At 42.0% G+C, this 16,447-nt stretch overlaps 1 protein-coding gene across 1 annotated transcript in view; it reads left to right on the top strand.

Moving 5' to 3' along the window:
• ppm1e (protein phosphatase, Mg2+/Mn2+ dependent, 1E) overlaps window positions 1–10,905 on the top strand; it is a 33,744-nt gene extending 22,839 nt beyond the window's left edge. Inside the window, exons 2-7 of the mRNA XM_070917616.1 lie at window positions 4,052–4,173; window positions 6,535–6,734; window positions 7,739–7,927; window positions 8,756–8,899; window positions 9,804–9,897; window positions 9,992–10,905. Coding sequence (XP_070773717.1) covers window positions 4,052–4,173; window positions 6,535–6,734; window positions 7,739–7,927; window positions 8,756–8,899; window positions 9,804–9,897; window positions 9,992–10,905 — 1,663 coding nt within the window. The remainder of the gene's footprint in view (window positions 1–4,051; window positions 4,174–6,534; window positions 6,735–7,738; window positions 7,928–8,755; window positions 8,900–9,803; window positions 9,898–9,991) is intronic.
• Window positions 10,906–16,447: the final 5,542 nt, after the last annotated feature.

The following is a 16,447-nucleotide window of genomic DNA, read 5'->3' as shown; positions in this document are numbered from 1 at the left end:
GAGCAAAGATCGTGAGGTGGCAGCCATGTTTGGACAAAAAGCTATATAGTCCATCCATCCGCTTAAGCATGGTTTTCCAGCTCCTCCTTGGGGATCCCGAGGCATTTCCAGGCCAGATGAGATATGTAATCCCTCCAACTAGTGTTGACTTTAATTTAATTCATCACCAAGAAGCAAAGCGGGCTTGTGTGGTATGGCCTTGTGTGGATACTCAACTCCAAAAGTCTCGAACAGAGGGACACCCCCACATCATCATGATTATGGCTTCCCCAGTGAATTAAGTTGGCACATATTACAATTCGGGCTCTGTACTCTTAACTTTAAATGAATACGCTGATGGTATTTTCCCACACATTGTCCCAAGATGTGCCTTCATCCTTTAGATCAAAGTCTATTTCTAAGCTAAGACAGGTTCTTCTGTTTCCTGGGCAAAAGTTTGGAGTATAGCACTGATACAAGTGAGAGTTTATCCAGTCCATAATAGGGTGGATGGGAAGCTCAGCCCACTGCCAACATTTTTAAGATTCTCATTTTCTACAATGATGTGGAGAAAATGCGTCACAAATTGTCTGGATATATTCGGACACAACGTCAGGATGGAAATGAGTAATTGCCTTTTTAATACATTTAACTATTTCTGTAACATGATCATCAGTGAAGTTATTTGTAGTTTCTGTGGTTGCCATGGAGAGAGTTTCAACTTTACGTTTTTAACTTTTCCCAACACTACAGCGCATTGAGAGAGCAGAGAAGAAGAAAGAGAAACTACAGATATGAAAAGTGTCCTTCCGGTGTTGCTAATTTATTTGCAGGGGAGTAAATATGTTTTCATGTTGAATTTGTACGCCTTTCAAAAAAAGAGGAATGTTCAGTTTTAACAGGAAGTTTATCCATTGTTGTATTTTACAAACTCTATCTTTTACTTCCTCTTTTTATCCTGGGAAAGCACAGAGCGCATTCGTGCAAGAAAGACACTATGAAGGCTTTGTTTATCTACTACACTCAGACCATAAAACCCACAAGCAGTTTCACCAACTTTGCATGTTTAAGCCATTGGAACAGATGACCTACGAGGTTTGATGGGCCCAAATATGACGAAGCACATCAGAGAGATGCAATGAAACTAAGCCATGGACGAGAATGTATAATCAAATACAAAAACTCCACAAACATCTCCTCTCTTATTTGTGGAAAGTCTACATGTCTGTCAACATGTTTAGAAATTAAGTGGAAGAAAATTGCCTCACGTAGCTGCCTCAGTTAGCAAGAGTAGAGCTGAGTTAATTAAAGACGTTGAAGCTGTGTACTGTTGGCTTGGGTTTTCATTGATTAAACCCTTGTCATTTTACATAAGAGCCACAGAGGCCCTTTCACACTTAATTCACAGTATTTAATTGTAGAATACGTCCCTGTGTTGTACTCAGCCAACCCCATCTCATTTGCTGGGTAAATTAAATGCAGTGACTGTGTAACATCATACTAACTAGCATGTTATTGAGTGTGTCTTTGAGGATTCAGCTGCCACGTTGCTACAATTTGAAATAATATGAACCAGCATGGGCTACATGTAATATTAACAAAATAAGTCCCACAAGATGTGTTGTTGTTCAGTGGGTAAATCTTGGGATGCACTCAACAACAACAACAACAACAACAACAACAAAAAGTTTTGAAATCTCCAAGAGTGTACAAAAGAGCAGGAGTTATTTGGACTTTTGACAAAAAGCAAGAAAAGGGCAGAATGTGGATTATACAGTGGCAAAACATTTTAATTCTTTATTAAGAGTTGAGGGTTTGGAAGATTAAACCTTCCACTAGAAGTAGGGGACCTTTTGTTAACGCTAATCCAGAAAGAGACCTTTCAGCCTGAATGAGGATTCCCAGAAAATGAATCCTAATGACTTTTGAGATCCTCTGACTTTTCTGACCTCTAGCGCCACCATGAGGTTGAGATTTGTGGTTGTGAGTGAAATATCTCACCAGCTAGTGGATGGATTGTCATGACATTTTGTACAGACATTGATGTCAACCTCAGGATGAAATGTACTACTTTGTATTTAGTGCTAATTAGCAAATGTAAATATGCTAACACGCTAAACTAAGATGGTGAACATGGTGACTATTATCCTGCTAAACATCAGCATGTTAACATTCTGTTAGCATTTAGCTCAAAGCTCCGCTGTACAGCCTCACAAAGCAGCTAGCGTGGCTGTAGACTTACTCAAGTTAATAACCATGTTTACGTTTGTTTTAAGCATTATTTCATGTGTTTTTGTTGTTTGTGAGTTTCTGAATGACAGTTATCTCCCACCTGTTGTCCCAATTATCCAATCTAGACACACCCTTTGATTGATAGATTCATGAATGGGCCATGTCACCAAAACAAGGCTTTTAATAAAAACTCCACATTACTCCTGCCTGATGTTTTTGTACATGTATCAAGAATTTCAGGTATGACTGGCTGCAGATCAGATTAGCATGTGTGTCCGGGACAGACATGAATGAATAATTTGGTCGTTTTTTTTAATTATACTCTTTCACGGCACTGAAGCAAGCATTTGGCCCCTCGCTCCTTTTTAATTAAGAAGCCGTCAAGCTAACATCAGTTCAGCTCTGGTTTATTTTCAACTTAATTTGAGTGTGTGAGGGAAGAGAGGATCCAGAAGTTGGGTTACCATGGTTACCTGCATCTGGAGGTGACCTAGTTATCTTGGTGACTCATGTTCAGCAAGCCTTCAGTCCTTCAAACGACCCCTCTGCTGCTTCTTCTTCCTCCTCCTCCTCCCCCCTCCTCCTCCCCAACTCTTGTTAACCTTAAGAGGAGACACACCTCCTCCAGCACACTCAGCTCTGGCCAGATGTAGTGATGTACTGCTGCACTCAAACAGAGCTTTTATATCATTTTAACATTCTTCAAGACAAACACTGGCACCGGCTCACTGCAGCTGACAGGATATCAGGGGGTCCACAGGAAGTCATAAAAGCATGCAGTTAATGCAGTGATTAGAGGGCTTTATTCGATTGTTCCATTATTAAGTGAAAATGTACTGTATTCTTCAGCCGGGGACAGTGTGCATGTTACTGTGCACGTTATCAATCTTGTATTTAATGAGCTTCCATGCCTGTTTTCAGCTTTGTTCAGATAATCCAATGGGTTTTGGCCTTTCTTATGCCAAACTTGCACACAAGATGTTGTATAATGTGTCTGCTGATGTTCATTTGTAGCCATCCCTAGCAGCGTGGCTCCAGGGATGGCTCTAATGGTTGGTCCATGACTTTGGTCCAGACTGAAATAGACGGACAATGAATCCTAATGACTGGTGATCCCCTGACTTTTCACCTAGCGCCACCAGCAGATTGACATTTGTGGTTTTGAGTGAAATGTCTCCAACACTATTGGATGGATTGTATTGAAATTTGGTACACACATTCATGTGTGTCCCCTCAGGAAGAACTGTAATAACTTTGGTGATCCCTTGACTTTTCATCTAGTGCCATCTTCAGGGTCAAATTTGTCCAAAACGTTGGTATTTGTTAGTTTGGCAAGTATTTATTACCAAATACCTACAAAATGAATGACAATCTCATCAGTTTCAGTTGTACTTTGTGTTTACTGCTAATTATCTAATGTTAGCCTGCTAAGGCGCTACACTGAGATGGTGAACATGAAGATTTTACCTGCTAAACGTCAGCATGTTAGCATTGTCATTGTGAGCATGATGTAGCGGCTAGCGTCGCTGTAGACTCTTCGTCTTGTTCTGACATAAACGTGTCTGAAAAGGATGCATTCAATTTGTGTGGATGCACTCAACAGTGATAAAGATGTTAACCGTATTTGACATTTTACAGTTAAAAAAATGAACTTGTCAGTGCTCTCGAGTGGACCAAATACTGTATATAATGGAGACTGTTCGGAAATGACCTCAAACGTGTAGTCAGTCAAATAAACTGGCTACATTAGAGAAGACATTGTTGATCTCCACAGAGGATTATTACAATATGATTTTTCTTTGTGACCCATTCATAACCGTGTCGTCTCTCCTCACCACAGTAACTGTCCCTGCTCCCTGGCTGCAGCCCTGGCCAGAGCCACAGCAGACAGCCTCCTGCAGACTGACCTCTCCATCCACCACCTCAATAAGACTGTAGAAGATGGAGCTGACCCATTACCACGTGAGTCCCCGGGGAGCCCACGAGACTGCTCTCTCTCTCTCACATATATAGAGCCACAGACAAATTAGGTCTCTCTCTCACTTCATCCCACACACATACACAGGCATGTAACCACCAGGGCTTTGTCCCAGTTCTCCCCCGCAAAGCTGCATTAAGTGGTATTTGACCGCTAGAGGGCAGAAAGTAGACTCCAAAACACCCTCACAGCTCTGAGCCAGGATACACTACATCCACCGTGGGCCAACAGACCTTCATTAAAATAGTCACCAGGCTTTTTCTTATCATATTTGTATTATAGTGGTAGTCTAATGTAAGAATTTGCGATGTTTTGTTAATGTGTGTATTAAATACATACATTAAATAATACATAAATACATCAACTGTACTGAACATTATGTTTGGTTTAATGAATATAGACTGAAGATTGTTAGATAATGTTGGATTTGCAACTTTTATTACAGAAAAAAATGCAGCATACAAGAATTATATTCAGCAGTCAACGTCTGTTGAAGCTGCACTTACCAGCATTTTTATATTAATAACTGGTCAAATGACACAAAGATGAACTGTAGTTTATTGTGAGTCACCGTCCTGCTGCTGGAAAAACACACAAGAGCACCAAATATGTATTAATCCACTACTGAAAATAGTCCCTAACAAATGCACTATGTATTTGTGACCTGTTTATTAGATTTATGTCTTCAGTACCTTACCCTTTAAGAGAGGTCAAACACAGAGATGAATACTTGACTTGTACATATCCTCATAAACTGGAAGCTTGAAGGCAGACACCGAGTTTCTGGACAGCCATCTTTCTTGTATCAAAATTAAAACAGAACTCTTCTCCATTATCACACCGTGCTTAATTCACCAACAGTTTTTGCCTTATCTTGGTGAATAAAGCATGTTGCACTGGAGAAGAGTTGTGCGCCCTGTTTCAAATTTTGATGGACTCGCATTGAAGCTCAAACCGTTCTGCTCTCTCAAAGTAAGAGCTTCTTGTGTTGTATAACAGCCGATCACATCCTGTTTGATGTTGCTCCGCTGCACTCAGACGCAGTGCTGAAGCATCTTCATTTGGAGAAAGAAAGGGGGGGAGGTGCTGAACAGTCAGTCCACAAAGTGAAGTCTAGTATTGGGGCAGTGTTTGATGTGCATGTACTTTTTTTAGAAGGCGGAGGGGCGAGAGTGAAGGGAGGAAATGGGACGCAGTGTAGGCCGAGCTCTCTCTCTCTCTCTCTCTCTCTCTGCGTCTCTCACTCCATCTCACTGATGACATATTTGGGAGAGCAGAGTGAGAGAGAGGACAGTGGCAGAGACAGGATAGACTATTATACCTGCAGCAAACATTAGTAGGTCAAGCCCGCGTACACACACACACTAACACACACATTCAGCCTTTGTCTTGGTTATTACAGAGCGCTGAAGCCCTGATGCCACTTCTGGGCTAGCCTCTGTCCCATTAACTTCTGTAACTCAGTGCAATCTCTCAATGAGTTTCTTTCATCTGCCTTTCTGAAAAAGTAAAACAGGTCCCCTGGGGGTTTTACTATCCAGAGGGGCGTCATTTTCACTGGAAATGGGGACTTTTCAGAATTAGATTTTCGACACAGCAGAAAAATTTAACAAAAACCTTTTTAGCCCTAAAATCTCTTTAAACAGTGTCATCTGACTGTCCAGCTGCTCCAGAAATCCAGATGACAGAAGATAATCACTTAATTGTTTCAGTCATTTATTCAGCAACAATGTTTTCAGATTCCAGCTTCTCACATCTGAGGATTTGCTGCTTTTTATATCAATTTAAAACTGAATATCTTCAGGTTTCAGGCTGTTGGTCGGTTTAAAACAAGGCACTGAAACACATCACCTTCTCATTTCATAGACAAGCGATCAATCACTTAATATAGAAAATAATTGGTAGATAAATTCAGGGCGTAAATAATGATTATTTGCAGACCTAGAAAATATAAATATCTCTCGTTAAATGAAATAAATAGACCGTGAAATTAAATAATTGTAGTAAACAATCATTGTTTCCCCAGTAAATTGTTACGTGCACTATTTCCAGTGAGACATCAGATATATGAGGAGATGATGGTGCAACACAGACAGGGAGTATTAGTTGGAACACACTGAACATACTTAGAAGTGGGTTGTGGAAGAAGAAGGAGAGAGGTTGGGGAAGTTTCTGTGGATGTTTTGATATTTGTCTAATCTATTGTAATTGAAGTGAATCCAAACAGCTGCATGCTACGAAGTTCTACGACACATTACCACGTGTTTAATAAAGAAGCTCTTTGACTCTGACTCTTGATTCTGGGTGTGTGTGTGTGTGTGTGTGTGTGTGTGTGTGTGTGTTAGAGATGGAGTCTGTGACGCTAGCCCGGCTGGTGTTTAATAGACTGTTTGAGATGTGCTGCCTCTGGCTGAAGGAGCTGCCCTTCCACCGCCGCCCACAGCCGTACTACGAAACGTCCATCCACGCCATCAAGAACATGAGGCGCAAGATGGAGGACAAGCACGTCATCATCCCTGACTTCAACACACTCTTCAACATCCAGGTAGATGCAACTTCCCCAGAAGCAGGTCGTCATGGAGCCACTATCTGGCCAGCTGGTATAAATGCCTTTTAAAACGTTCTCAGTGACGATCGCAGACTTTATGGTGGCGACTGACGGAGGCGGAAGAAGTACTCCGATTTTTTACTTAAGTAAAAGTAGCAGTACCACACTGTAGAAGTACTCTGTTACAAGTACAAGTCCTGCATTCAAAATTACACATCACAAGTAAAAGTACAAAAGTATCAGCTTCAAAATATACTTTCCAGAATAATATTTTATTATATTTAAAATTATTGATGCATTAATGTGTACATTAGTCTTATCTCTATCCATAATAATACATCATAATTTGTTTATTATTATGTAACATTAATCTGAATCTGTAAAATAACTAAAGCTGATAAATGTAGTGGAGTGAAAAGTACAATATTCCCTCTGAATTGTGGTGGAGTGGAAGGATAAAGTGGCATAAAATGGAAATAACTCAGTACAGTACAGTACTTGAGTAAATGTACTTCGTTACTTTCCACCACTGGTGACTACAGGTACATAAAGCTCATTGATAATCGATCGCTCTGAATGTCAACTTGATTATGTTCAGCAATCGTGATCAAATCATAAATAAATAAATACATCTAAACAATATTGTGCAGGTTCGGCCACCATATATGGTTAGAATAGTAAAATGTGTTGTGTCGAGTGTCCTGTCCATTCTCCTGTTGTTCAGATATCAAAGTCACCGTTGTAAAATCAGCAACCATTATGCTAGTTTTAATTTAAAGGAGCTGTCAAAGTCACATTTTCACCGTGTTTATATTTGTTATTGAGTGTCTTCTGGGTTTGATTTCAGCAGCCAACTGTCATAATCAGATTTTAGAGCTTCTCACAACACATCATGAACACGTTATAAGTCAGAGTTTAACTTTCCAAATATATAAAGGTGATGTTTACTAACTGCAGACCTGTGGTGTTAATGGGGTTATGTAACTGGTATTGTCTCTCAGGATCAGGAAGAACAGGCTTACTTTGCGGTGTTTGATGGTCATGGCGGCGTGGACGCTGCCATTTACGCCGCCAACCACCTCCACGTCAACTTAGTTCACCAGGAATCCTTCAGCCAGGACCCCATCGAGGCCCTCTGCAAAGCCTTCAAGGTCACTGACGAACGCTTTGTGAAGAAGGCCTCACGAGAGGTAACCTCATCTGCAGAGAACCAAAACCCATTCATAGTTATTTATATCACAGACCAGTGTGAACCTGTGGATGATCTAAAGTAACCATCTGTTATGTGAACTGAAATTCAGTTCTATACTAATATATACTAATACTACGACTACTGATGCTACTATCTAATATTGTTACTGTTACTGCCACAGTACTACTACCACTACTAATGCTACTACTGCTGCTGCTATTTTTACTAATATGTTTACTGCTACTAATATCACTACTACTTCTACTAATATTACAGCTACTAATATCATTAGTACTACTATTGTTAATACTGCTATCATTACTACTACTGCTGCTACTGAACTACTACTTGTGCTACCTCTTCTACTACCACTGCACTACTATTACTGCTACCACGACCAATGCTACTGCTGCTACTACTTCTGCGGCTACTACTACTACTACAGTACTACATAGTTACACTACCACAACTAATGCTACTACTACTACTACTCCTGTTACTGCTGCTGGTACTTCTACTTCTGCTAATGTTCTACTATCACTCTTACTACTATTATTACTGCTGCTACCACCCCGACTACAAACACTGCTAATTGTACTATACTACAAGTTCCGCTTTCACAACTACTAACATAATATCACAATAGTCTGTCCATGTTTGTTTTTCTCAGCATATTCACACATTTACAGCCTACAGCTGGTAGTTTATTAGTTATTGTTTTTGTTTTTTTTAAACATGTCTCAGTCTCACACCAATTTATTCTAAACTTGTACATAAACCCCTCCTGTATGAAGTAGTAGTGGTGTAACGTGTCTTTGTTTGGCAGCACCTGCGCTGTGGCACAACAGGCGTGGTGACGTTCCTGCGGGGTCGGATGTTGTATGTGGCCTGGCTGGGAGACTCCCAGGTCATTCTGGTCAGGAAAGGGCAGGTTGTGGAGCTGATGAAACCACATAAACCAGACAGAGAGGTAACACATTTATACACGCATACACATGGATTGGTAGATTTCGAGGCATTGAATACATTAATTTGCACGTTTTCAAAATGTACTACATGCATTTGCACATAAGTTTGTATTTAATTTTAACGTATAACTGGCATTTTAAATGAAATAGTAGCTCATTTGAATGTTAAAACAACTACACCAGCAACGTATTAACACCACCACCTATGAAATTATGTTTGTGTGTTGATGTAATTAGACATTAGACATTATGTTTAGAGGCTGTACTTTGTGGGATTGCTGCATTAAACTGCATTATATTGCAAGATGATGCTATTATTTCTAATATTTTGTCCTCCTTATTTAGCAAAAGAAACAATGTAATGCAATCCAATACAACAACACCACATATACAGAAATTACAATAGAGTTGATTTAACAGCTCTATGGCACAACAAAATACAAAACCATTTAAATTGTGGGTATTTTCTATGAATTAAACAACAGGCCTGTATTTGTGGTGTTTTAAACAGTTTGAAACAAGATATGTTTGTACCAATCATAATTACAAACTTCTGTTGTTTCTACTTTAATCAGATAATCAGTCAGAGAAAAGTGAACTTCTGAGTAAACTGCCTGGCTTACTTGACTTTACTAAAGTTTTCTTATTAAAGAGTTTTCATGCCGAAGCATCCTTTATAATGTCATCACGACATGTTTCCTGTTCTTTTGAACATTTGCTGTACATTTTCAGTCTCAAATCTACCCAAATATTAATATATCGAGTGGAATTTGGTGGAATATCACTTTAATAGCACAACAGAGGCAGGCAGTCATTTGCAGGACGGGATTGTTATGTACCATGTGACAAGTCATCACTGTTGTGACCGCCACTAAAGACAACTATGCTTCATGTGTGTGTCTGCAGGATGAGAAGCTGAGGATCGAAGCTCTGGGAGGCTGCGTGATCTGGTTTGGCACATGGAGGGTTAACGGCAGTCTGTCTGTATCCAGAGCAATAGGTAAACTATTAGTTCAGGCAGATACTCTGTACACCACATGCGTCACGAATGCTGATCAGGCCCTAACAGAATAACCTGTTACCTGTGTTGGCAGGCGACTCGGAGCACAAGCCCTACATCTGTGGTGATGCAGACCATGGTATCTTCCCGTTGGATGGTACAGAAGATTACTTGATTCTGGCCTGTGATGGCTTCTGGGACACAGTGAGTGCAGATGAGGCGGTGCGGGTGGTCAGCGACCACCTCCAGGAGAACACTGGAGACACCACCATGGTAGCCCACAAGCTGGTGGCCTCAGCCCGTGATGCGGGCTCTAGTGATAATATCACTGTCATAGTGGTCTTCTTACGGGACCCACGCTCCCCACCACCCACCGGCACAGAGGATGATGAGGAGGGTGTGGCGGAGGGAGAGGTGGAGGAGGAGGTAGCGGAGGCGGAGGAACAGGAAGAGGAGGAGGAGGAAGACGAGGCAGTCAGGGTAGAGCGCGGAGGCGGCGAGGGAGGCAGCACTGCGGACATGGGGGGGAAGGGTCGCGGAGGCTGGCCCCTGCAGCAGTGCTCGGCCCCCGCTGACCTCGGCTATGAAGACCGAACAGACTCGTTCACGGACAGAACTAGCCTCAGCCTGCTGGGGCCGTCGCTGGAGGGCCGCATCTCACTGACCCAGGGCTCATGGCAGCCCTGCCCCGACCTCTTTACAACCTCCCACATCTACCGAGAAGAACGCCCTCCGAGGCGCAGGTCCTGTATCCCTTTTCAGGAGGCCAGCATCTCTAGCTTCACGGACCCACTGTGGCCCCAGACAGCCATGCTGTTAGGCCAGGCAGTGAGGCAAAGCCGCAGGCTCGGTTATGGTAGTCGCCGGTGGGGCCGGAGGTGGCCAGGCACATCCAAGGAGCCGCTAGGCCTGTTACCATCCAGCCGCTTGCTGCCCTACAGGCAGCGCAACTCCAACTGGAGGCCTGGAGTGGCAGTGCCTCAACTGCCCCACGATGCCACCATCTGAAGAGGTGACCCCAAACCAAACCATCTCCTTCATTTATTCAGTCCTGCTCCCTGCCCCTCAGCCCACACACCCTCCCACCCACCCACCTCTGCCTTCAACAGCACATCTTTCTTTGATAGTAGGTAGTTGTGGCTCCGCAGTCGTTACGTGATTATTGAGTCTCTGTTGGAGGAGTGGTGCTCTCTGTCCTAAGCTGAAATGTTTCCAAATGTAAGCTGGCCCACTAAACACAAGCCCTGCTCCTTAATGCTGTAGGTAGAGCGCAGATCTGCATCCTCTCCATTTTGACCAATTATCAGTCAACATGAAGCCAGAGCTGGAGATGCAGATTACTAAGATGTGTTCAGACTGAACGTGAAATAGAGAGGCTGCACCATTGTATACAAAGTTTGTGAAAAGACCATAAAGGACAAGAAGAGACAGTTCACTGACTTGAGCTGTGTGACTTCACTTCTTGTACGGGGATAAGGGAGAATACGTCTGCATTACATCTGTATTGGACTACGAAGCGCTAAGGGAGTCAAAAGATCACTCGCGTTCAGTCTGAACACAAGTTTATTTTATGTCCTTGGTCGCTCCACACTCTCTGCAGCGTCTTTAGACAGAAATTATGTATTTTGGACAGGAAGAAAAAGCGTGTTAGGACACATTTTTCTCTCGGGTTACACTCGGAAACAAACATTTGATCTCGCCACTTATTGAGCTGATAATTACACCCACATGTGATAGCTGAACCATGAGCATTAATATTTCGTTATAACGCTCCGCTCTTCTATGAAGGCTTTCCTCAGTAGGGATTTGCTTCCTTTCAGCCTCAACAGCATTAACGAGGTCGAAAACTGATGTTGGGTGAAACTAGAGCTGACTGATACTGGATTTTTGAGGATAATACCTAATCAATATTTGAGATCCAGCAACGACATATCCTCCAATTTTGGTTATACAAAATACCTGTCGAGTATATCTTGTGTATCCCCACTTACAGACTGATCCACTGACATGTTTCTGTGCGAGAAACGATAGCCTTGTAAGCCATACCAGCACAGTGAAAGAGGTTGACTCAGCTTCATCATTTCTCTTCCGTTTAATGTCGCCCAGGCCTAAACGCAGGTGACACATACCATGTTTTGTCTCGTTGTCGAGAATGTCGAGCACCCGAGCATTAAATTAAGCTCTAATGGCCCCAGCTCGCCTCTTTGTCCCCCCTCAGCAGTCCTCTGGTGGCAGATGAATAAAGTTCATGAAGGAGGCCGGGACAATTGCCGCTCCTGGTTTCTAGGACTGAAGGCACATGCTGTTCTTCCCTCTTCCATACAGTCATTGACCCAGCCATTATCCAGCCACAATTTGTCTACAGATAAAAGCACTTAACACCGGATTATAAAAGATTAGCAGTCACTTACCTGAATAAATGCTTCACGTAGTCCAGTATTCCAGATGGGGATATACTCCTGGGGTAGAGAGGGGGGGTATTTAAAAATATATTTTTGTTATAGTTGTTCTTGGGCCACATAGTTATTGCCACATTGTGTATTTACTTTTACACAAAACCCATTGAACAGAAGTATTTTCCAGCAGGCTTGATAAGTGCAAACCATTTAACGTTGGGCCAGGATAGTTGAAAGCTGCAGAACACGTGCCTTCCATATGTGTTACTAAAGCCTACGTCCTTTACACACATATTCACTAATTACTAAATTCATGTGTTAATTTCACCATTGAGGACAAGTCTGGCTTGTGCTTTCAGTCGGGTCATATTAGTGGAATAGGACATTTTTTTGGAAATAGGTCTAATCAGTTTCTTACTGAGAGTTAGATGAGAGGATTGATACCACTCTCATGTCTGTTAAATAAATATGAAGCTACAGCCAGGAGCTGAAAAAAAAATTGCCAACAATTTGTGGTTATTACATTATGTACAACATGTACAGTGTTCATTAGTGAGCTTTTAGAGGTGCTGGTAGGTGGATTTTATTGCCTTTGACGGAGCCAGGCTAGCTGTTTCCCCCTCTTTCCAGTCTTTACGCTAAGCTAAGCTAAGCGGCTGCCGGCTGTGCAGTAGCTTCATATTTAACGTAGACATAAGAGTGGTATCAAACTTGTCACCAAGAAAGTGAGTAAGCATGTTTCCTAAAATGTCCTTTAAGATTCATCGTCCAGTAGAGAACATGCACATTTGTGTGCCTCAGTAAGCTGAGGGAAGACAGCAGAGTTTTCTATCTGTAAATAAAGTTGTGGTGTTAACAGCCCCTCCGCAAAACAATATTACACAGCAAACATCCAAGTCATCGCCAAATGCAAGATAGCTCCCACTGTCAGAGTGATCCACTGAGGCTGGCTGCCATGGCCCCACAGCACCTTTATAATTGGATCTTTCTTTGATGTGATCTAGATTTAACAATGGAGTGCCCCCTCTCGCTGCTGACAGTGCTGCACTTCAGTTATGTTAGCAAGTCATAGGAATGTTCAAACTCAGTCTTTATAACACCTGTCCAACACATAAAAGCCTGTTTTCCATCGATATTCATTGGTTTCATATCTCTAATACCAGATATGGTAGGTATTCAGTTTTATAGAGTTCCTCGTTAATGCTAATTCATAATCATAAGTAACTATGTAATCATCTAACTGATTTATATGATAAAATATATTAGCACCCATACCCAGTTAATTTGGTGAGACTAATCTGTGGAAAGACTTTGCTTTAAATGTGTAACTTTCATTCGAATACACACAATAGCATTACTGTAACCATACTTGATGAATATAAACTAAGTATACCACACAATTGCTATGAAAACTATGAAATCATAGGTAAACCCTGACCCACATCCCTCCTCCCAAGTTCCTAACTCTGATTGTCAGTCACTTTCAAAGCATTAACACTACTAACACATTAACTCTTTGGTTGCCTGTTACTGCTGCATATTTAATTAGCTGTGGGAGCAATTGACCGTTCTCTAAGCCCCACCCCCCGTAGTTACTGTGGCTACGCCTGTCTAGCTTCGCACCGCACATATGCCGTTTAAAATGATAACAGTGGAAGATTTACCTCTTGAAAATTCGTAGTAATTTTTGAAACAATGAGTCTTTGATTTCACACAGATGTTAAACAAAATTAGCTCTCATTTCTGGCCGACCAACCGCCGATTTTGGAACTGTCGCTAGCGTATTTTATTAGCGTTAGCTAGCTAGCTAAGTAGCATTAGCTCCATGAGTCAGTTGAGAAAACTCTCAAAAAGTTAGCATAGTCGCCAGCTGATGATCCGTGTAAACGACATGGACGTAAAGGAGCAGCATAGTTTTTGTACTGAGCTGGTATAACATGCAGTACAGTAATGATAAGGGAAAATGTAAGCTTTGACAATTTTGTTTTGGCGTAACCCTGTTTGGATGCTTTGCTTACGGAAAAAATGCTTTGCTTTTTTCAAACAGTATGTTGTCAGTTTTTATGTTACAAGAGAAAAGGCTTTGTGAGTGTGAGGACTAACTGAGGTGTTTAACAAATGTAACGCTATCTCAGGTACTGTAAGTGTAAACCTCCACAAATCACATCAGAACTGCTAACGTTATGCTGGGATATAGTAGCATCCAGTACTGGCTCCAAACCAGTAGGTAAATACTTCACAGTAGATGCCCCAGTCCTGAAGGGGGCCTTTTCTAACACACCCTGTAACCCCACAAAATAATGCCGTTAGCTAATGATATTCTGCTTTGCTTTGGAAGTAATGCTATGTTATTGTTACCACAGTAGGTAGTTAGCTAGTTAGCTGGACATGCTAACGTTTGCAGACAATCTTTCCTTACACTTTTTTTCCTTACTCTTGTGTTTTTGTGTTTGGAAAGGCTAATAAAAATATACCAAATATCGCTCTTACTACAGCCCCATGCACACTGTTAAGACAGTTGACCTGCCGTGCCTAGTGACGGTTGCTAAACTATGATTGGACAATTACTGTTCAGGGGTGGGGTTTACTGAAAGGTCATAATTATTCCCTAAACATTCCCTAACAATGTAACATTGTCATTCCCCATTCTTTGTTTGATGCAGTAAATTTCTAAATGTCAGGATGTTATTGTAATGACCAAAGGGCCTCCCTAAAAATTTGGTATTTCCCCCGGGGGCGGTGCCTTACGTCCTGCGTCACACAGCGTTGTGTGCTGGATGTGCGTCTCGTCAGGTTTTGGATAAGCTAGCAAAACGCTAACCTAGAAAGTTGTTTATTAACCTATCAATATCTTTGCCTTAACCCCAAGATTAAACCTACAGGAGACCTCACACCTAATTGTAACTTCAAACAGATTATTGAACTGTGTCCAACAACAAAAATCTACTTTGATGGGGGGTCTGTATTCGGATATCAATGTAGTATCTTGCATCAAACAGGCTTACAAGGCAGTTCATCAATTTCCATGTGCATAGGTGTGAGACCAAATATACAAATTATAGGAAAACATGAATAGTACATTCTGTTTGCCTTCATACTTGACATGCATCAAATAAACTGATCTCATATTGTACAAAACTAATGTAACTCACCCTCCATCGTGGGAAAACTCGTGAACGTGCACTCTGAGCACGCGGCTGCGACGGTCGTGCACTGCTACGTCCTGCTAAACCACGCCCATCCGTGTGAAATGCGTTTTTAGGGAGTCCCAGTGACCAGGTTTTGTAAACCGTGCCTCCACTTCCCTGGCCCAGTCACTGCCTGATGAAACACCCAGAAACAGGTGATCATCAGACAACAGGTACCCGTTTGTCATCCTTGATACCCCCCTCCCCTCCCTTTTTTCGGTCTTGCTGGTAGATGGGGGAGTCACCTTTCATTTCACTCACCTGTAACCATCCTGCGGACGGACTAGTGAAGAGCATCAGACTGTCAGTGGAGCAGAATGTACCTCATGTCCCAGAACGTCCTCAGAGACTCACTGAAGTGGGTCGACATGAGGTGGTGTTTCTTTGGGAGATCCTTCTTCCCGGGGGCATCTATCTATGAGGAATGTACTGTCGAGACTCTCAACAAACCAACCACTAGCCACTGGATCCCTTTTGTGGAAGTATCACTACAGTCACCGTCTCCAGAAGCGTTGGTTGGTACCTGAAAAAGATGTGTGAAGTATCAGAAGACAATGGAAATCACAGTCATTTCAAATATTCACTTAAACACGGATGCGTATGTATATTATGAGTACTAATTGTGAGTTGAGCGAGTGCTGGAGGAGTGTATATATAATAATTCTGTCTTGTAAAATCAGTGGTTTTAATCCATGCTCCATGAGGCCCGACTGTTGGGTCAGATATTGACTTGATATTGACCCAAATCTCCCACCTCCAGACTGAGGTGGAGGTGAGGATGTGATGTTATTGAACCGCTTGAGAGGCATCAGTCTATAAGCCCTGCCTCTGCCTTCAAGAGCTGCTAAAGTATATAAAAGGTGTTGAACCAGTCTGGCTTTCACTGGAGAGTTGTAGTGTCCTATCGTCGCCTAGCTGCTGTTTCGCCCTGCTTTCTTACCCTGACATGAATTAAAAAAAAAAACA

The sequence above is a fragment of the Enoplosus armatus genome, chromosome 13, assembly GCF_043641665.1.
Source record: "Enoplosus armatus isolate fEnoArm2 chromosome 13, fEnoArm2.hap1, whole genome shotgun sequence".
NCBI classification, from domain to species: domain Eukaryota; kingdom Metazoa; phylum Chordata; class Actinopteri; order Centrarchiformes; family Enoplosidae; genus Enoplosus; species Enoplosus armatus.
This window is presented reverse-complemented; position numbering and strand designations above follow the sequence as displayed.